Genomic DNA, 21,643 nt, shown 5'->3' on the forward strand with positions numbered 1-21,643 from the left:
GTTTCAAAGTATGGCAGGGAAAAATACTGCTGAATTTTCTCCCTCTGAAAGGCTTATCAAAAAGGAAATGAAAACCTATGGTTGCCACTCTGTGCGCTGATTTCTAAAATGACTGCAAACCAGACTGGTTGTCCTGTAGCTAACTGTTCCCAGCTGTTGTTTCACATTCCAAATTTTATGAGTATTTTTGCTGGCAACAGGAAAGATTTTCAAGTCTTTGCAGGATAAGGCATCCATTTATTTTACATAAAATGTTTAGTTTATCTTTCCTTATTATTCTGCATGTGGAAGTCTTGCCTGTGTTTCCAGAATGAAAATTTGTGATTGCAGTTACAGAGAGGTAAAAATAATCCGTTTCCTAAATGTTCTATTCCCTCTGATGTTTTAAATCAGATTGGGTTTCAAAATTCTGTGCTATTGTAGCTGGAGAGAGATGCTAAAGCCACTCTGTACTCTGTCTGTGCTCATTAAGAATCCTGACTTTAGTGCAGAAGCAAAAGAATCCATTATTATTACATGTCTGTTATAAAAATACAGCAAAACAGATACCAAATGTATACTGCCTATTTCAGTGAGAACTACTCTGTGGTATTATAATCCAAATTTATTTGCTGCCTGTTGTGTCCTCCTGTTGTTGGACTGAAACATTTCAGGCTTTTTCCCAGATAATTGCATACGTTAATTGCGGATCTGGAAATAGTCTTTATAACCCACAGTTCACAGATAAAAGATCTTTGACAGAGTTTTCTGGATCCACCCTGAAGTTGGGTGCAGTTCATTTATTTCACCAGCTTCATGGTGTCTTATCAATTATGTATGAGGGTAGACAGCCTTCCTTGGGTTTATTTGCTTTCCTCTCTATTTTCTTTGTTTCTTTGCACCAGTAGAAAAATTCCTGTTGTGCTTGGACTGAGCCCAGAATTTCTCCCTCGTGTCTCAAGGTCAAGTGTAGCAGAGGTTCTTGTGGCTGCGGCAGCACTGTCCCTGTGCCATGAGGCTCTTCAGGTGGCCTTGTTCCTTCCCGGATTTTATTTCTAGAGACTTTCAAGTTGGACTTTTCACTCTGCTCTAATACCACCAGAAATGTGGCAAGACAGTCACTATCCCATAGTCGTGTTTAAAGAAAAGTTGACAATACTTCACAAGACAGAGATGTTCTAGAGGGTTTTTTTTCTAATTGACAAAGACATGTATGATTTAGTAAAACATTTTTGGTGATACATTTTGGGTTTGTTACCCAAAAATGTGATTTTTTTTTTTTATTTGAAAGCTATTTATAATGCAATAAGTTTAGCAAATGGTTTGGAAGCAAAGAACATATTTGCAAAATGATGAACAAAAATAAGAAAGGAGAGGTCACTGTCCCTGCTCTTGAGTTAATGTAGGTGTCAGCAGAATAATGCTTTTGTGGGCAGATGAACTCTTTTTGGATGAAGGATGGCCTCAGCAAACCAAAGGTGTGTTTGAAAGAATATTTTGATAACATTTTCTTCCCCGAGTCTGTTTTGTTGTTGCCACTGTGGAGTGAAAGGGTTTTCATCACACAAACCAATAACTTCTGGGAAGCTTTTCAATCCTACTGTCTGAGAACCAACCCAGGTTTGTGCTCTGTTCCTCTATCTCCCAGAGCAGGTGTCTCAAAGCACAGCAATTGTGAACTTCTTTATGGGCAAATTTATCCTACATCATGTACACATTTTCTAGATGACCTTCATCTTCCAGAGCTGGGCAGATGAACATTTCTCCAGCACTGTATTTGTGTTACTTTAAAAATTATTATTATTTTCTAAACTGCAGTGAGCTCCTGGTTCTCAGCAGAGGTGTTGCTCTTCCCTGTGATTCCCCTTCCTATTTTACACAAGAAGATTTCCCCAGTAGCTGAAATGATCACATAGAGTAGGTTAGGTAATCTCCAGCACCTGTGTGGGCAGCAGTGACACCATCACAGCTTCTGGGGAGAGCATTCGTGGAGGAAGATGATGTGAAAATCATCTCTGGTTGCTGTGGGCTGTGGCTCCAGACTGGCAGTCTCCCAAAGCTGGGGTCCCACACCACCCCCAGGCTTGGCTCTGGAATAAACAGTAGTCCAGAGACTGTCCTTGCTCTTCACTGTCAGAGTTTCCTATTGAGACAGAGTTAAAAATGAAGGCATTCATTGCTTTGGCTTAGGGTGCTGTAAACAGCAAAGTGATTCTAAGATCAAATGTGCCAGGGCTGTTCACAGTAGAGTGTGTGAAGGAAGGACCTGTTGGAAAGCAGAATAGACAGTGTAGCCATTTCCCTTGAAAAATTTGGGGCTTTTTGCTTTTGTTAGAGTGATTCATCCTGTTACTCACTGTGGGAGTGTTAATTGCCACATGGTAAGAGCAATGTCACCTTCTTAAGGTGAATCTGAGAGAGGCTGGTACGTGCAGCAATTTTTGTTGAAGGAAGTGTCAGCTATGAAATATGGTCTCTTCCAGCATGTTTCCATAATGGAGCTCACTATTGGGCAGCATGTTCTGATGCTAAGCTGATGTTTTTATTTAGGACTCATCATTGGTTTGATTATTAAATATAATTTACTTGTAAATTGTTCAAGATCTTGAGTAAGTTCTGCCTATCCAATGTGACTTAGAAAGCAGGAACAGCATTTGTTTTATGCTGTTTAAGAATTTGGACCTAAAAACATTTATGGTTTAAAGATGATTCCATCAAGGTAAAAAAACTACAAAGAAATGATGTGCCATTGTTATACACTGTAATTTGCAGGAGACAGATAAACTTAGAGGCTGCTGTGGGAGGTTATTTTATAATTACCCCCTCCAGCATGCATTTTAAGAACATGGTGATATGTAAAAGCACTTAAATGTGATGAAATGCTTCACTGAATTGAAAGATCACTGAACGTGATGCTTGGCTGAGGACAGAGCAAAAGGGTCATCTCAAACTCAATTTCTCCTGTGTCATTTGCCAGAGCAGCCTCAGGACTGGGAGAGATCTCTTGATGGCCTTGGATGACCAAGGCACATCCACAGAAAATCCCAGCACAGCCTGGGCCTGAGCTTGTCTTCAGTCCAGCACTGAGGGCCTAAACAGTTCTGCACACTGAGTGTCTTATTTGAACACAAAGAGGGCATCTTCTAGCTCCTTTTTATTTTTTTTTCTAATATTGTGAAAGTGGTTATTTTAAAAATAGTTTTTACAAGCTACAACACCTGTGGGTGAAAATAAAAAGGAAGCAACTCCTATTTTTTAAATGTGTATTTCATTAAGTACATATTGGTACAGTTCCAAAGAGAATATTTTCTAACAAGATGGATTTTCAGTAGAAGAATGTCAGCCTGATGAGCTGAAATGCTCTTTTACAGTAAGGGAAGAACAAATTCTTTGTTAAACGTTACTCCAGTTTTTGTTGCTAAATATATAGACATGCAGTTTTTTCTCTGGAAGTTGGAGGAAGTGTTTTTTCACTCAAGGCAAGAAACTGTCCCAGATATTTAACTATGACACTTCAAAATGGAACATTGTGGCAGGAAAAAATGGGGTGCAGGGAGATGCCAGTATAGTGAGGCACAGAATTTGCAGTTTTTAGGGGGCAAGCATCGTTCAAGGTCACAGTACTTTGTGATTTCTCCTTGGGCCTGAAGAAACAGGACTATGGAACAGCTTGAAGGAATGTGTGATGTAATAATGATAATAATTAAAAATAAAACCTTGTGAAAAGTAATAAAATCTTCTAAGAGATTGTGACTTAGCAGAAGGTCCCCACTGCTGCACAGAGCTCTGTGCTGTGAGTGACCACTGTGTGGATCATTTCCTTGTCTTGTGGGTGGACTCAAACTGCTGCTGTGTTCTGTGCTCATCCTCCTCTCTGGCCTTCACAAAATCAGGTTGTAGTGACTTGCACTCGGCTATGGGTATATGACACTGCTGGAGTGCCAGGGGTTGGTTCTGGTGATTCTTGCTAACAGCCAAAGGAGCTGGTGTCAGTGCTGGATGAAGTTAGAAGAGCTTGTGGAATATGTATTTTCAGTCTTGCCTGTGGAATATGTATTTTCAGTTAATTAACCTTTTCTTTTGCTTCTGAAGTAATTCTTGCAAGCCCTTTCCTGTTTTGAACAGCTTCCTGATGATGGCTTTGGCATTTGCTACCTGAGAGATGAGATCACTGAAATGGCAGGGGCTGTCAAATCAGGAAACCTCACTCTGATCCTATCCCATATTTGAGTCCTTACTCATTGTACATATATACCTGTACACACACACTTCAGAACTACACTGGAAGGAGTTAATGCAGAGTGCAGAGTTAGGAGAGGCTTTTGCAGCCTCTGTTTGACCCAGTCATGTCCCAACATCACCATACAGGCCTCAATTACACATGCCCCTAATACTTTTTCCACAGGTCCTGCTGCATTCGATGAACAAACTAATGATACACATTTAATGAGCAGCTACTCCACAGCTTGTTTCCCACTCATTGCTCAATTTGTGGCCCCAGGCCTTATTTAGAACATGTTGTTTAAACATCCCTTTGAAGACAGAATTATTAGTCCCTTGGGGCTCATCTATCGTGCTCATCAAAGTCCTATGCAGTGTGTGGAAAAGAATTCATTTTCATTATGTTTCTGTTAGGTGAAGAGACACAGTTATTCCTGTTCAGTGGATGGAATGCTGAAAGACAGGGAGATAAATACTGAAAAGTTTTGAGTGCTTGGGCTCTTAGTTGGAGAAAACAGGGATCTGGGTTTTTTTGAAGTTAGTGTATTTCATCTCATTGATCTGATGTCGAAACTGTCCTTTCAGCTGTGATTATCTCTGAGCCTTTTTAACCCTTGGAGGAAAAGATCACAAGGCGGATGAGGAGTATCCAACAAAATGAGAAACTTTGTATGAACAGCTTGTTTTTAAGCACCTGTCTTGCATGAAGCATGAGGAGGGGACAGATGGGTGCTGTTACCTGCTGTGCTGATGGGTTGCTCTGGCTGTGAAGACAATGTCCCATTGCTTGTCCTACACCATGTATGCCAATTTCTCTGAATCCATCTGCAAATCAGGCAACAGATGCCCTTGCTCTGAATCTCCTGTGGATTCCTTAGTGTGGCCATCTCAGCCCTGAGAGCCAGGTGGCTCTGGTGAAGGAACTGATTTGAAATGATATGATTAGAGTATATAAATCAATACAGATACAACTAAAGTTACATGGGTGTTCCTTGCTTCTGGAACAGTAGACAACCATCTGTTTACCTTTTCCTGCCTGGTTTAGTAAAATGTTAGCTTTAGGAAGCGCTGACTCTTCTGTCCATCTCCCTTTTTCCATCCTCCAGGGTAATTACTCTTCCTGTGCCACCAGTACCATTCCCAGATTCAGTCCTGGTTCTTCTTCTTTCCAACAGTGTTGGCGATCCTGTTACCCTCTTGGTGTTTTTTTGATCCAAAACATGTGGATATAAAGCCTTTAATAGCTCAAGTCTTTCAGGTGAGCATTTCAAATTCATCTTGAGACAGTATCAAAAACCTTAAATTCAAGAAATGGAAATTTGATCAGAATATTTCACAAGAACAGGAAAACTTTACCTAGTGAGAGAAGGTTCTGTATAGGAATCATAACTAACAGCTACACCTATAGCAATGGCAACCTTAGAGGCTCTATTGAGTACTTGGCAAAAAAAAAAAGAAATTATGAATTTTGTTACATTCTGCTAAAAATGTGTCGCATTTCTCTTGTAATTTGTGTATGCTAAATAATACAAATGCTGTATTTTATCAACCCATGACACAAAGCTCTTTTCTAATTTTCCTTTCTGTTATAACTGATTTCAGATTTTGTTTCTGGTAGTCTTTTCTTTACCAGATGAACACAAGAAAAAATTGTCAATTCCTTTACTCCAAAAAAAAAAAAAAAAAAAAAAAAATTAACAGTTATCAGAAGAAAAATAATTGAAGGCATAAGAGAAGAATGCTTTGAGCTAGAAAGTCTCCCTGCAAGTGTCTGGTTACTATAGCAATCGCCACGGAGCACGTGACCAGCATGGCAATTGCAGGGGACTTTAGAGCCTTTCCTCTTGCCCAGGTTTGGTGTCCTCTCAGCAGAGGTGCTATGTGAGGTCACATCCCCACAATCCTGACTCCCAGATGGATGGACAATGCAAAAGATCAATTTGCGGCTCCCACTGGGCAGAAAATGGCCCGTTCAGTTGCTGGATTTTCATTTGTTTGATCTGCAGCACGCCACAGCTGAGGGCAGGATTTTCTCCTCCGTGGTTCAGCACATTTTAAATCTACTTTTTGGCCATTGTTTGTGTAGCACTGATTGCTGTGTATGGGTTTTGTGGAGCATTTTGAGCTAGGCAGGCAGCCCTACTTCTGCAGAATTTGGCTGATAATTTTAATGTGGAAGTACAGCAGAGTCCCAGCAACTCAGAGGTGTTAATATTGAGGGACAAAGTCATTTAGTGTTTCATTAAAATAACCCATTGTTTTAAGGTAATTTTTTATTTTCACATTTGCTCCCTGTGTCTAGTGAATGTAGTAGCTTGGCTTCAATGGGGAGAAAAAAATAGAGGACACTCTTTCTGGAAAGGATGTCCAATTTGCATTCTGCATGACTTAATTTTTATTGGATATCGCGAAAGGTAGCCTCTGATTCCTTGCAGCATATAGCACTGCTGACATGACTTTCACCAGTGTTTAAAGGCTGTTGAGAATCCCTCTAAAACATGTTAAATATTGATAGTTCCTTGCTGTTTTCATGGAATGATGCTTTGCTAGAGGACAGAAGCAACAAGGAATTGAGCCAAGTCATTAAATATGCATATTTTAAACACATATACAAGTAGCTAACAGTATTAAACTCAGATGTTAAATTTTCATTATTTGGAATTATTTAGCTTTGAAAGAAGAACCTTTTCTGCAATCCACACTTTTTCATATGACTGTATGTTGTCAGCTGTGTCAGATGTGACTGATGATGACGGGGTACTACTTCCTCTTGTCCTTTACACAAGGATGCAGAGACATCCTCTTTGTTTTGAGGTTGCTATCAGCAACAGATACTCCTGCGAGGAAATGAGTCACCCAAGTGTGTGTGGCACAGAAATATTTGCTCTCCCTGTGCTGTGTGGGAGCCAGTGACGTCAGGTGTTTGTGCTGTGCAGGTGTCAGGGGTCCATCCCCTGAGACCCTCTCCAGCCTGGCACAGGCAGAGGGGCTCAGCTCCTCCTGCTGTCCAAGCACAGGTGCTGAACTGGAGACTTCTGAGGAACTACTTTCTTCAGAAATAAGGAGTAAAATGGGGCTGGGATTCCTCATTTATTGTATTCCTACTGGTTTTCCTTTTCAAACATGATTTGTTGAAACATTGGAAGGACATATCAGATGTATTTCCTAGAAGTTGGCTGCCTGTTTTTTGGCTCTTCTGCTGTCCTATTGCACAGTCATGGCTGTGTAATAGAAATCCAGATTAAATAAACATCACCTTGTTTTGTGTTTTAGATTCAAAGTCTGTAGTATTCCATTCCAGTACTTAAACACTTTTTCTATAAGGAAAAGGAATAGGAGAAATGGCTTCAAACTGATGGAGTGCAGGGTTAGATTGGCTGTTAGTAAGAAATTGTTCCCTCTGAGGGTGGTGAGGCTCTGGCTCAGGAGGTTGCCCAGAGAAGGTGTGGTTACCCCATCCTTGGAAGTGTCCAAGGCCAGGTTGGATGGGGCTTGGAGGAAACTGATCTAGTTGAAGGCATCCCTGCCCAAGACTGGGGGATTGGAACAAGGTGGTCTGTAAGAATTCTGTGATTTTTAATGGAAAGCTATCATGGGGTTGGAGGAATCTGCTTATTAGCAATTTGTGTTTGTCCTTTATATATTGAGGAGGAAAAAAAAAAGGAGCACTTACGTAGCCATGTGTTAGGATGCTTATTTGGGTGATGTAAAATGTTATTTTACTTCTTCATCAGAATAATAATTGTTCAGATTTTTAAATATAATTAAATAGATGCATAGTTTATCTCTTTGCTGTTACAGCTCAGTTTAATGACTCAGTGGTAAACCATAGGCAGCTTTTTCACCCTCCTGTGCTTTACTGTGTTGTTGCTCTCGTATCAGGGTGGGCCAGATGGCAGCTGAGGTTCACTTCAAGGTAACCAGCAGAAACTCCTGCCGTGGTGGGTCGATAAAATCCCACGTGATTGTCTGTGGTGCACTGCTGAGTAGACACAGAGCACTTAGCACATGTGGTATTTAGAGGGGGCTTTATTATAAGCATTGAAGGGACTGAGAGAATATAGGTGTCACCATTTTAACAATTGCAGTATCTGCAATTACTCAGCTGGAATAGCTGAGTATTTTAATGCTTTTAACAACTACTATCATGTGACAGATGCAGAGGGTTTGCTTTTAGGACAGGCCGAGTGGAGATGGGTCTCTGGAGATCACAGTCCACTCCTTGTCTTGGGCCATGCCATGTAAAATGTTGAGTTTCTCTAAGGATTAAGAATTCCTAGTCTGGCTAGGTAATATATTTCTTTACTTAAAAAGTGTTTCTTTACTTGCATTTCAATTTGTGCCTGTTGCTGGCTACCACTGAGAAGAGCCTGTCTTGGTCTTTACTCTCTCCCATTTGTATATGACACACTGATAAGATACCCCTGGTCTTCAGTTTCCAAAATGTGAATATGGCAGTGTCCTGACTTGCTGACAACACTATTTCAATGGTTTTTATATGTAGGTAGTACAGGTGCAGAATATGAAGTAGAATCTGGACGTAGAAAGAGTGTGTGGTTCAATTAGAATATAAAGTTCTAATTTTCATTGTGTAAATTCTGACCATTACAACAAACATCTTAATGGATCTGCTGCTATTAAATTCATCCGGAATTGAGCTGGTCTTGTAGGATTACATTTTTAATTGCAGAAGCCACCTGGAATGCTGATATAGGGAATGACTCTGGGAAATCATGTCAGACTGATGGTATAGACACGGCTGAGGTAGTGATAAGCCTGCAATCTTGCCCAGCAGCCGTGACCCAGCTGCAGCATCACACTGCTTGGTGCAGGCTGGAGCCACCTGCCAGCAGCTCTGACAGGGACACTCTCCTTTGCCTTGGGTTTACATGGCAATAGCAATGAGTTTGGGAGCGAGGCTTTGGAAAATACTCAAGCAAAACTGGGCAAGGAAGCCCCTCTGACTGCACTTAGTGAGTTAAGGGGATTCCTGTGGTACCACTGCCCTGAATGCTCATGTACTGCAGTAAGCTTCTGGCACTGCTTCAGAGAGAACGGCCAACACGCTGCTCAAGGACCTTGAGGGAGCTGCTTCACACCTCTGCATGATTTATTTTCAGCTTTGTACAGTAAATTTAAGCTGGGGTGAAATTCCATTGATGAAAGTTGTCTGAAGAGAGGTAATTGTGTGTTTTTAAACTGTTACATGAGGCTGGGGTTCAAATGTGGGGTGGATTAAGGTGAGCTAAGCAGCTGGACTTAGGTGAAATGAATACAGCCTGGAAACAACAGAACTGATGGGATATATCCACGGGAAGTCTCCACACACAAATCCATTTGCTCACCTAAACCCTCATTCATGGGCACTGTCCCGTCATAAAAGCACCAGCCCTTGCTCCTGGTTCTTTGGGTGCACAGATATGGTTTGGAGATCTGATATCCTCTTTCTAAACTGTTGAAGGCTGATCAGGTATGTGACTGCAGCCCTGTTTCAAGCAAGTTAAAAATTGCTTTCTGTGTAATTCCCTGGGTTGGAAGTTTATGTCTACATATTTTTTTTCAGCTAATAAATTTTGTCAAGGAAATAAGGCACACATGCTATAATTTTTTTCCTAACTTCTTTAAAAGAGCATGAATGCCTTCAGCATTTCTGACTATTTAGGAATTGCTCGACTGTTTGGGCATTTCGGAGGCAGTTTGTGTGGTTCTTAGGGCTGATTTTTTGTTGTTATTAGACCTGTTGTCAGTTGACAACTGCTGTCACTCCCTGGCTGGTTAGGTTGGTTTGGTTTCATGCTGGATTTCTGGGATCATGGGAAATGAAGTGTACTGATGTGTTTTGTTGTCTTTGTCTACACCTAAAGCTGTACTGCCAAAGGTGAATGCCCAGGATCTGGGGAGAGGAGCTAAGAGTAGTTCAGGTTAATAAGGCTGTCATCCTTCAGCCAACTTGTACCTGTGAATTTGGGGTGGATTTGTAGCTGGAATACTTGCCACAACAGGCTTTTCCGGTATTTTGTTTGTGGGCACTGTCACACTGTACCCTTGATTCATCAGGGAGCTGTGTGACAGTGCAACTCCCATGCACTCACAGAAAAGATGGAAAGGTCAGGTGAGAAATGTGGAAGGAAATTGCAAATCCTCAAACTGTGTGTGTCTCCTCCCTCACACCTTCCAGCCTGCACTTAGCACTGGCTGCCTCCCTGGAGTGCTGCCCTTTTGCTCCTCACAGTGACTCCCAGAGAATTCTTCCTTTCAACAGACATCAAGCCTTCCATCATTTAAGTGTCTCTGGAAAATCTGCTCATTTCCTGGCTATCATGGAAGTCTCTGGCAATACTGTTTCCTTATTTTTTCAGTTTGAAGACTGAAAGTAAATAGAGAAATAAAAGTATAATAAAAAGGCCCATCTCTAGGGACAGAGGGACAAGTGATGGATTTGGCAGAGTGAGATAGTTTATTTTTCATCCCCTTCACATCACTGCAATATCACACCATCTTTGGGTTTTCAGAACCATCATGCATGATTGTTAGTGACGAGAACCATCAGGTATAATTGGCATTCACATCATCTTTACTCTCAGAAATAGAAGTGATTTAATTTTTTAATACTGCAAGAAACATTGTAAGAAGAAAATAGATAGTACATAATTGCCACATACCCCAAGAATCACTAATTGGGAATAAACAAATGTCAGGCAAAGATTGTAAATGGCATAGTTTTGTACGAGAAAGGGCTGGGCAGGGGGATTAATCTGTGCAAAAATTTGATTAAAATGAGAAATGGGAGATGACCTCTCTCTTTAAAATGAACATCTGTGTTTCTAAATTAGAAGAATAGCTGCTTCTCTACAGGTTCCCCAAATGAATTCTGTGGATGTCTGACACTGATAACAAATGACTGTTGTACGTCTTCCCCAAAATCCTTGCTGTGACTGTGATTGCAGCTCTAATTATGGCATAACAGATGCAGTGTTGTATAGCACCCGGCTTCTTCAAGATCTGTAGCTCCCCTTACTTCTACATGAGTTTTCTCATTTTAGTCTAGAATTTACTACTGCTCACAGTAACAAAGCAGTCGCTCTCAAAGTGAGGGAAAGAAGAAAAGGTTTTGAGGTTGTTACACTGCTCACATTGTTGTTGTGCTGCAGATGTTCGTTGTGTTTGCAGACAGCACGATTGTGGGAGAGTGAATTCATGCCTCACTGCGTCCTTTCCACTTTCTCCAGCCTCTCCTCTGCTGAGTAAGCAGTTAAAGGGAGTTTTTTCTTTTGTTTGAGAAGGAGGGCGACTTACTTGGGCTGGTTTTTTTCAGTTGGAAGTGGAACAGTGTAAATCTTTTTTTTTTTTTTTTTCTATTTAAAGCGTTCATCAGAAGAAATAGAAGAATACATTTGCATGTGAATGTTGCTGTGTTGTTCTTCCAACACAAGGAGGAGGTGATTTAATTTAGTAGTACAAACTAACGCCTTGTGTGCTGTGTCAATCCGGCTGCCATTGTCTGCTTTGGTAGTGACAGTGAATCATCTCTTGGATGTTACAGTTGTGGTGAATGGGCTTGGGGACAAGGAAGGTGTGTGAGCATCACCTGGTGCCGCAGGGCTACCCCATCCCTGGAAGTGTCCAAAGCCAGACGGGGCAGGTTGTCCTAAGCTACTGGAGGGTGTCCCTACCCATGGCAGGGGGCTGGAACTAGGAGATGAGCTCTGAGAGTCTTTTCCAACCCCAGGCACTGTGTGATTCCAGCAGCGTTTCTCCCCCGAGCATCTCCCCCTTGCCGGGCGCGCCGTCCCCGCCCCGCCACGGCAACGCCGCCGCCGTGTGTGTGCCCGCCCCCGGCCCTGCCCCGGCGGTGCCACCCTCGGCTGGGGCTGGGCGCGGAGCCTGCATGGCACGGCACGGCGCCGGCAGTGCCGCTCGCTAGGATGAACGAGGAGGCGGCCCAGAAGAGCGACGGCGGCGAGAAGTGCAACGGCGGCAGCCAGCGGAGGAAGAGACCCAAGAAGGTGGGAGCGGGACCGGCGGCGCAGCCGGGCGGGGCGCGGTGCCGGGGCTCCTGCAGCCCGCGGGGATGCTCCTGCCCTGCCTCCGAGGGCGGGGGGCTCTCCCCGTCTGTTTCTATGCCGAGTCGAAAGCGTTGCGATAAGCGAGGCGGATGGCTGAGCCGAGGCGGTTTTCTGTGCTTTTTGTTCTGTTGAAGTTGGTGTCGTTCGGCAGTGGATGCTGCTCAGCGCAGGTTTCCCTCGGCTGCCCTTTAACAGAGCGGGTGGTTTGTTTTGGCAGAAGGTGGTATTGGCTCGTGTGCTGCCACACATCCCTTTTCCTTCGAGCTAGAGAGATGGAGGTTTATAAACCTTTGGTTTATTTTCTGGAGATGTGTCTTAAGGTCATGTTGTAAACAGTGATAGAGAGATCCATTGCTGGCCATCGTAGCATCCGTGGTAATTCGGTGATGCTAATGACAAATACCTGGGTAAAAATGTGAGTTAGTCCAGCCACACCCAGTTGCCAGGGCACTTTCTCTGTGTGTCCAGTCTCTGTCACAAATGGTTGATTTTCAAGGTGTAGCCTGCCATACCCACTGCTTCGACCCCACGCTTGAGGTAATCTCTTTTTAACGGCTTTGTGGCTTTAATTGCAGGCAGCTATCTATTTCTGTTTGGGTTTTCTCTCCCCTTTAGGAGGAGAGATGCCTGTGGTGCTGCATAATTATGACATAAATGGGTTTACCCTTAGTCTGCCTTCCCCTTCTTTTTTGTCAATTGCTATAACCTGAGTTATCACGCTGAAATGTGACGGATTGCTTACAGGATGAAGAAGAATTGTTTAATCCATACACAGCATACACTGATGAGTTCTTCAGTCCCTCATTTTGCATAGAATTTGCATTTTAACCAACACTGTTCATGAGCAAGACAAATTGTTACAGATCATAATAACACGCGGACATGTGTTCGGGGACTTGTGTATGGGGTTGGACCTGGTAAGTAAAAGCTCTTTTGCAAGAGGTGATGCTGTTAGGGCCCTTTTTATCACAGAGGGCAGATTCTGTACCTACAACCACAAGGGAATGAGGGAATCCAGTCTAAACGAGAATTGGAACAAAAACACCCTCACCCCACCCTGTTGTGCTTGGAATATCGCCTGGATCCCCACACAGTGAGAGATTTTATATAGCATCTTGGCCTTATATTTGAGCAGAATCTAGGAGGAAAGAGGATATCTGCTTTGTGTCACCTCTGAATTTGAAAGGTGTATTTGTGGGGGTATGGAAATCCATATAAGGAAGCAAGAATCAAAAGATGAAGTGCCTAGCCAATGTTTTAATTGCACTGTTGGGTTATCTGGAAACAATATCGTATTAGGAGAGAGGTTTTGAAGCTTGAAGGAGTCAAAGTGGGAGTTTGGATTGCTTCTTTTTTAATATCTGTGTTTGTGCTTTCTTTTTTTCCCGTTGTTTTTCAAGTAAAGTAGCCCACAGCCTTTCAAGGTTGCGACAACTGCCAGATGAATGCTTGGAAAGCATCTCTTACATTGAGTTTCCATATTCAGAGTCTTCCAACAGCTGATTCATCTTCATTTTTCAAAAGCATAATAAATGCTTGGGTATCTTCTTTTACAACTATCAGTCTTTTACAACTAGAAAATACTAATGGGGCATTTTCAGTTGACAAGTATTAAGCCAAAAATATTGTTAATCTCTGAGGTTGGATTCATTCGGTGTTGGTGGATCAGATCTTATTTTAGATAAGCTCTCACCAGTCTTTACCCTTAGTGACTTCATGAGGAAATACAGCTGGGTTTGGTATTTCTTTTAAAATTCTACAAATTTTTCTGAAAACCTCAAAATTGGTAACTTTCTTGATGAGGGAGATAGATCCTGGAATAGCCAAGAGTACAAGAATTCCAGGTTGAATTCCTCTGTGTTTTGATGAGGTAGGCACAATTTATTTTGGGAAGGGAGACAGAAGTGCCATGTGCAAGAGCTCCAAAATCCCAAGTAATGTAGCCTGTTTTCAGGTCCTGAACTACTTTGCTGAACAAAGCTGCATTGCACCAGCCAATATGCCCTCTATCTGTTCTGTGGAAGTTGATCCCTTTTGTGTGGATAATTAAATATTAATTGAGCTAGATGAGTTTGATCTATGTATTGGGGGAGATGGAGAGCAGCTCTTCTTGGATTCAGCATTGAGCTGGATCTTCTGTATTCCAGGACAGTGTTCTGGCCAGGAAGCCAAGGGTGATTTTCTCTCATTTTGACCTGTACCCCCTTTAAAAAAAAAAAAGTGTGCGCACTTTAAAACAAGAAGGCTTCAGCTTTGTCCTTGTCCAGGATGGGAAAAATCAATTTTTTTTGTTTGCTTTTGATTCTATGAAAATCAAAATTTTCATGGAGTGGGGAAAATAGCTACTTATGCAGAGCCAAATTTAATCCTTGTGCTGATGGTTGTGGCTTTGTGTGTTCTTGTAAGTGGGCTGCCTCAATTTGTTGGTTAATCCAATGGTAGGGTTGTGTCCAGTTTTCCTGTGTATTTTGCCCCTGTGATAACTGAGAAATGATCAGATTTGTGCTTCTGGAAAGAAAGTCCATGTTCACTCAGTTCTAGTATTGGAGAGCAGAGGATGCAGTCGTGGACAGAGCTTGTTCTGTGGTGGGTGTAACTTGATGGAGATTGGTGTTGAAGGGGTAATGCAAGTGAGTGCCCTGGAGTTTGTAATACATTCATGTTTTCCTTCTGTCTTTTTGCCAAGTCTATGGCAAAGGGGTCAAGTACTAAATTCCTAGAATTCCTTTCAAGGATGCTTTTTTCATTCTAGAGTGTTTCAGGTGAAAACCAGCTACTGTTGGTCATCATGTGAAAAAGGAAGCATGTTCCTATATCTAGTACTGAAAGCACTGAAGGTAAAGAGACTTCTAGGAGCCAGTTGTTCTTCCTGAGCTTACAGGTTGTTCATAAATCTCACTGATGGATCAATGCAGAAATAATCCATTTTGGCTTTTTGCAGAATTCTAATCTTGTTTACTTATATTGCTCATTCTTTAAGGAAAATTAAAATCTTGGACTCAGACCCATAGTGGAAAAGACTTGCAGGAAGTTGTAATCTTGATTTAAAGGAACAGAAATGAGACTTCCTTTTCTAAACTAATCATAATCTCCTCTTTTAAATAAAATTGGCTGCATTATGTGAAGTACTTCCAGTGGAAGCTGTATGCTTGCTAATGGAATCATTACAGTGTACAAGCTAATCCTTTTAATTAATTTCAATTACTTAAGACTTTTTATTCCATGCATAAGGTAATTAAGACATAAGGTATTTTGGAATACGAGTATCATGCTGGTCACTTAGGTTCAAGAACAAGAATCCCAATGTACACAAAACATGCAGAGAGGGATTGCCAGAAGAATGAGCCTGCCCTACGAAGAATCCAGAGGAGCTTGGCTTTAGTGTGCTCAAGCCAAGGCAACCTGAGGGGAAAAGGAAATGAGGCTTTTCTGCAGCCTTCTAATAGGTTTAATCAGATAAAAAGCCAAGAGAAACTTAATTATGTATGAGATATGATTTCTCTAAAGTTCCACTGGACTGGATTCAACTCCTTCGAGGAGGTCCCTCTTGCTTCCATGTTTCTGTGCTTTCCTCTGTGTCATTTACAGTGTCATAATAGTATTACACAGCACTCTACTTGGTGATAAATGTAGCTACTTAAGTATTTTTAAATACGTGTTTACCTAGTTATTTCACTCTTGCAACTACCAAATTTAGTGGAAAATTGAATGCCATGAAATGCCCTCATTCCACACTTAAAAAGTCTCACTGTGCCTTCCCTTGTTGCTGCTCATTGCCCCACTCTGCTGTGATTACTGGTGACAGAAAAATAGCTGTGGCCACTCTGCTCTTGGCTGTTCTGTTTGGTGATCCAACCAGAATGAAGCCAGTGTGCCACCTTACAGAGAGCACATCCTCTAGCTTTAGAGGAAAGAAGGTTTTCCTGCGGTCAATAAGCAGTAAATTGAACAGGCAGAGAAGAGCTAATGAGGAAACCCACAGGCTTTTCTTTCTTTCAGCAGTAGATATCTAAAAGACTTTGTCACAAAGGAAAAGTGGTAGTTTCAAGTTAACCCAACTCACTGGTGTTCAATCTTGCTAATTTTACTGGTAGCACAGCTGCTGTAAGGCTGGAAGGTCTTATTCTTCTTTCAGCTGTGGGAGAGAACTGGAACTGCTTTGCTTTCAAAAAAGCTGTAATCCAATTTGCATTTAAGTAAACAGGCAGATAGATGGTTCTAGAATTTGCTCTGTAAAGAAGAAACTACATAGAGAGGAAAAAACCAACTTTTTTTTAAGTCAAGGACAGGTTTGTTATGAGTGTTAAGAGTCAAACCTGCTGTACTGCTCAATGTCTACCCTGTGCTTTAACATGGTTTGCACTATCATGCATCTGATGCAACTCCACTGCTATTCTTGCGTTATTGAAATCACGATTTGCTTGTTCCCTTTGCCTTTTATTCCTATCACGAGTCTTCCAGCACATTTTGTGCCAGGTGTAAAACTAAGATTGTAGCTGCAAATGCTTTGCTGTATTTAGCTCTAGTTGCTATGTGTGGTGGTAACAACCCAAAAATGATGTGTATTTCTCCCACTATGGGATAGAATGCCCCACCTCTGTCTTTGGTTGCATCAGCAAACACTCTGTGCTCCCATCACAACAGCTCCATGGTGAGTGACACTCTGGAGAAATAATTTCCATTTACTTAGAGCAATGAGACAGGGAAAATAATTGTGTGCTAGAGCTGAATATCTGAACTCTAGAGCATTTTGTGGCTTTGTGGTTGTTTTTTAGCATCACAGAGTGTGTTAAGACAGAGTGCACACGGTCTGGGCCCGGCTTTTCTAGGTCTGTATGTTCCAGTGTAAGCGGGTCATTTCAGCCATTACTCTGCTCTACAGTATCAATGCAATGAACAATGAACAAGTCTTAGGTCTAACACAACCACTTGGAAGGTTATCTTTGTTAATTATGGCCTTGAAAGGTAAAATATATATATTGTTTTAAAAATGTTCTTGTTTTTGTAACAGAGTAGTGGGAGTCTGCAAAGGGATGGAGTTGTTGTAGCGTACCAGCAGATTTGTGCCAGTGCTGGGTTTCGCAGGTGAAAGTCAGGTGAAGTCTGTGAGGGTAACAAGGAGGAAATGATCTGGATCAGTGTTGGCCGTTACAGGGAACGGTGTGGCTGGTTGAGCCTGCATCCGCCTGCTCCCGATTTATCTTTCTCAGCTCTTGCTCATTTTCACCAATGTTTGGCAAACATCAAGTGAGTCAGAGAAGCCAAGTCCCTTCTTCCCCAGCCAGCTTCCCTTTCTCCCTGCAGGGTGCCTGGGGCCAGCAAGTATTGCACAGATTGCATCGCCCTCGCGCATCTCGCAGCCTTGTCACGCGTTCCTGCAGTGACAGGGGCTGAGGTGGGCTTAGACCCGCCTGTCCTGCCTCTCTGGGGATGTGGGGGCCACTCTGGAGGCAGCTATGCGTTCCCTCTGCCCTCATGGCATCCACCTGTCTTAGCTGGCTGTCCCTGTCAGAGCTGCTGTGGTTTTGTGGTGCCGTGTCCCTGCCTGCACTGGCCGTGCTGTGTTGATGCTTTTGATGACATCTCTGGCTAGGGATGTTTTTTCTCTCTACAAATTGAGACTGACATATGTAGCACGTAGATATTTAGGTTAGGCACTGGGAGCCCTGGAGCTCTGAAATGCAAGGAACAGAGGGAGGCCAAAAAATACTAAGATAGCCAGAGGCTGTTCCATTCTCATTTATTTTCAGGAATTAATTATTTCAGAATCTTTCCTAGCTGATTAAGTAGGCTTCTTTTGTCTTAGTGACAGAAATTGCTGAGCTGAAAATTTGAACTTCCTGTCATTATGCCTCCACTGTGTAGGAATAATCCAGTATTTCTGTTTTCAGTAGAAATTTGCAGTACTCTTATTCATTCAGTGGGATCCTAATAGTTTTTCATTTTCTCATTTATTTCTACTTCGTTTAATTGTTCTCTGGCACCAAATATAGAAGGGAAAAATATTTTAAAAGTAGACGGAGATGGACCAATGTTTAAGGCTCCCTCAGAGCAGTTTATAAAATTGTGTGGGAGACAGTGAATTACTTCAGGTCAGTTTTGATAAAAAATCATATTTGAAAGGCCATGCAACTGATTGTGAAATTCATCTTCCTCTACTTTAAATATTAATTTGGGGGATGGAAAATGTAAAAGGTAAAGACGTAATACTACACAAAAAAGGCAGTGTATCCTTTTGGGCATTGCGAGTCAGTTTGGGAATTGGTTTGTCTTCTTCAAGCTTTCTTGAAATAAAATGTTCCTTGGGCATGCAGCAGTCTAGGGAGAGCAAAGGTAGGCACCAACACACATTAGCACCTCTTCTGTGCTCCTTCCAGCTGGCTGCACTTGGGTTACAAGCAGGTGCACAATTCGTAACCTACTTCTGTTTTCTCTGGATTTAGCTTACACACTCATACACGCACACTAATTTAGCCCATGAATGAAGTGCTCTCTGGGGAGTAGGATCAGCTCTGAAGGAAAGGATAGAGTAAATGGCAGTAATTGCAGTTGGAAGTGATTTTCTAGGTTAAACAGTGTACAAGTTTGTGCCACAAGCTGAGTGGTTCAGAAGGGGTTGGTTGATTTGTTCCATTCAGGCTTGGCTGCCGTGCATTTATGCTACACTATTACTGGATCTCAGCAAGCAGAGCCTATGGATTTCAACTGGCACCAAGGAATGCACAGATTCCTGCAACACTACAGCCTCATGATCAATTAAATCTGATAATTGCTCCACTCCTAGGGCTCCTTTATAAGGCAGGGCTTGAAGTGTGTGTCAGAGTAGTGGAGGCAGCAAAGAGCATTTATGATAGTTTTGAAGAACGTGAATAGAAGTGGGAACTGGTGTTTATAAACAATTTGCACCCTTCTATAGAATCTCTTCCTATATTAAAAATTGTGCTGCTTTCCTCTGATCGAAAGACTGGTAGTCTTCCTTTTAAAAACCTTTTAGAAGTCTAATACATCTGGCAGCTTTCAGTATCAGAGAGCAGATGTCAACCTAGAAATGTCAAGAAACAGTGGTACTTATTCATGGCGTGAGCTATTAGAAACCTTGTCTGCCTGTGCTCGTGGGGACATGGGTATGATCTAATCAGAAAGTGAATGAATGGGCATAAACACCAGGACAAGGAGGCCCTGGGATGTGTGTGTGCACACTTGGGTGTGTGCTGTGGTGCTGTGTCCCAGCCTGTTTGTGTTTTTTCCCTGAGCATGGCAACAGAACACACTGAGCTCCAGTCTGTGCTGGAGGTCACCCTGGGTTGGGTACGGCCATTGGGGCCCTGCTAGCTGGGGAGCTGAGCTCTTGTTGCTGTGCACCTCTGACAGAGCAGAGAGGGGTGAACATGAGAAACAGTAACTCTGGAATGGGCACAGATTTTCCAATCAATCTGTGATTCATGCTCATTAGCTTTGAAACACTGAAGAAAGGCGCTTTATGAGCTGGCATTTCCATTTGTGCTTTAACTGCTTTGCCCAGGCTGAAGACAGAATGATGACTGCAGCACTCATGAAAACAAGGGGAAGAGAAAGAAGGAAACATGTTCTGTGCCTTGTCTAAAGGTCACTGCCCTGGTTAAAGAACACAGCCTCCCACTCAGCCCTTGGATCTGGATCTGCTGTTAGCCTCCTATTTGGTATGAAATACAGGTTAGATGGGTCAAGTGTAGAATAATTTCCTTTGGTAACTGTAGGCACACAGCTGATGTTAATTTGGGGTGGGGCTGTGGTTGAGCCCATCCCTAATGGGCTGCAGCTGTGCAGGACAGGTGAATAATATTAAAAGTAACGAGCCATGGAGTGCCCAGGGGCACTGACCAATCACCACAGGGAACAGAGGGCACACAGGTGCAGTGCATGAACAAGAGGGTATAAAAGGTTGGGCTAAAGAGCAAGAAGGAGCAGATACTTGCAGCCTTCTGAGGTGGCATGATGTTGCTCTGTATGGGCGGATGCTGGAAACCTTTGGAAACTTTATCCTGATATTCCCTGTATCATGGCCATCCCCACTGTGACATGTGTTGTGCCAGGTAACAGTTACCCTCAGAGTTGGGGGGGAAGGTGTGAATAGTCCTTCCTGTACTTTGTATGCCCCACCTGAAAGACTAGCCAGGCTTTTGTTGTTGCATTCATTTCTAATTAATGTCTTGTAAAGTGCAGGAAGTGTTTCTCAAGGAAGGCAGGGTCCTTGCAGAGCTTGCAGCCACTGCAGTTGTGTTTGGTGGTGTAAGTGTGTGCAGGCTCATGGTTAATTATACGTGATGCTGTGTGTTGGTAAATGCCTCTCTCCCCCCTGCTCATCAGCAGAACTGCTTTTTTCACCGCCACATCCCCAACAGAAGCAGCAGGCGATGGCTTTCAGTTGGAAAACAGCTGCCAGGAGCTCATTATGCACTAACATACACTTTAAGAGTCAAGATTGCTCCTTTGCAGAAGGAACTTACGAGTGTGGCCCATTCCAAATGTGGCTGACAGCAATTAGGATAGTGATGTACAGCAGGCCTTTCCTAGAAATCATTGTAAAGCCCAGGTAGTATCTCTGAACAGAAATAATATGGTCTGGATTGTACTTATACAGCACTTCTGTATATGGTATCCCAATTTCTTTTAGTGATTGAGGAAAAAATTCCAGCTGCAAGTCTCTCGTGCACATTGTAGTTTCATCTAAATGGGAACCGGATGCATTTCAAAAACCCAAACCAAACAATTGCTGAATGTGAGTGGTAAATAGAGTTAAAGAAATTCACCTTTTTGATATAACCTAAGTGATGGAGATATGGTTACAAACTGGTTTGGTATGAGTTGGAGTAAGGGAAGCTTCATGTGTTGGATGTTGATGCTGGAACCCATAGTTAAGGGTGATTCACATGAAAAGGCACATTTGAACTGGGATCTTCTTTTCTTTTGTCCTACCTGTCCTCCTGGGAGGAATAATGTGATTCTGAATTTTGTTTTATTTTGTTTTTCCTGAAGGAGGGAACAAACATTTAAGCTTTTACTGAAAATTTCTGAGAAAATGGATGTAGTTGATCACCATGAAATAAAAGCTGTAGTTAATACAGAGGAGACCGAATGCCTCAGATTGCAATCTTAGAAGCCTCTGAAGTCTTATAGTCTCCAAAGGCCATAATGCAGCTGTGGCATTTGTAATTTTGTTTAAAAATAAGTTCCGAAGGTGATCAAGTTATGGGTTTGGGTCTTAGTGTTCCAAGCCTGAGGCCACAGTTAGACAAATGGTGTGAGGCAGCTCTGCCACCAGGTGAATGCTCTTCCTTGGAAGAAGGGTCAGAAATTCATCTGGGTTTGAGCTCCACTCTTCTGCCCTGTACAGCATA

At 42.4% G+C, this 21,643-nt stretch overlaps 1 protein-coding gene across 1 annotated transcript in view; it reads left to right on the top strand.

Moving 5' to 3' along the window:
* The first annotated feature begins 12,069 nt into the window (after positions 1-12,069).
* ANK2 (ankyrin 2) overlaps positions 12,070-21,643 on the top strand; it is a 187,054-nt gene continuing 177,480 nt past the window's right edge. The window contains exon 1 of the mRNA XM_059469778.1: positions 12,070-12,206. Within this exon, the coding sequence (XP_059325761.1) occupies positions 12,126-12,206 (81 nt within the window). The 5' untranslated portion in view covers positions 12,070-12,125. The remainder of the gene's footprint in view (positions 12,207-21,643) is intronic.

This window comes from Ammospiza nelsoni, chromosome 4 (assembly GCF_027579445.1).
Source record: "Ammospiza nelsoni isolate bAmmNel1 chromosome 4, bAmmNel1.pri, whole genome shotgun sequence".
Taxonomy (NCBI): domain Eukaryota; kingdom Metazoa; phylum Chordata; class Aves; order Passeriformes; family Passerellidae; genus Ammospiza; species Ammospiza nelsoni.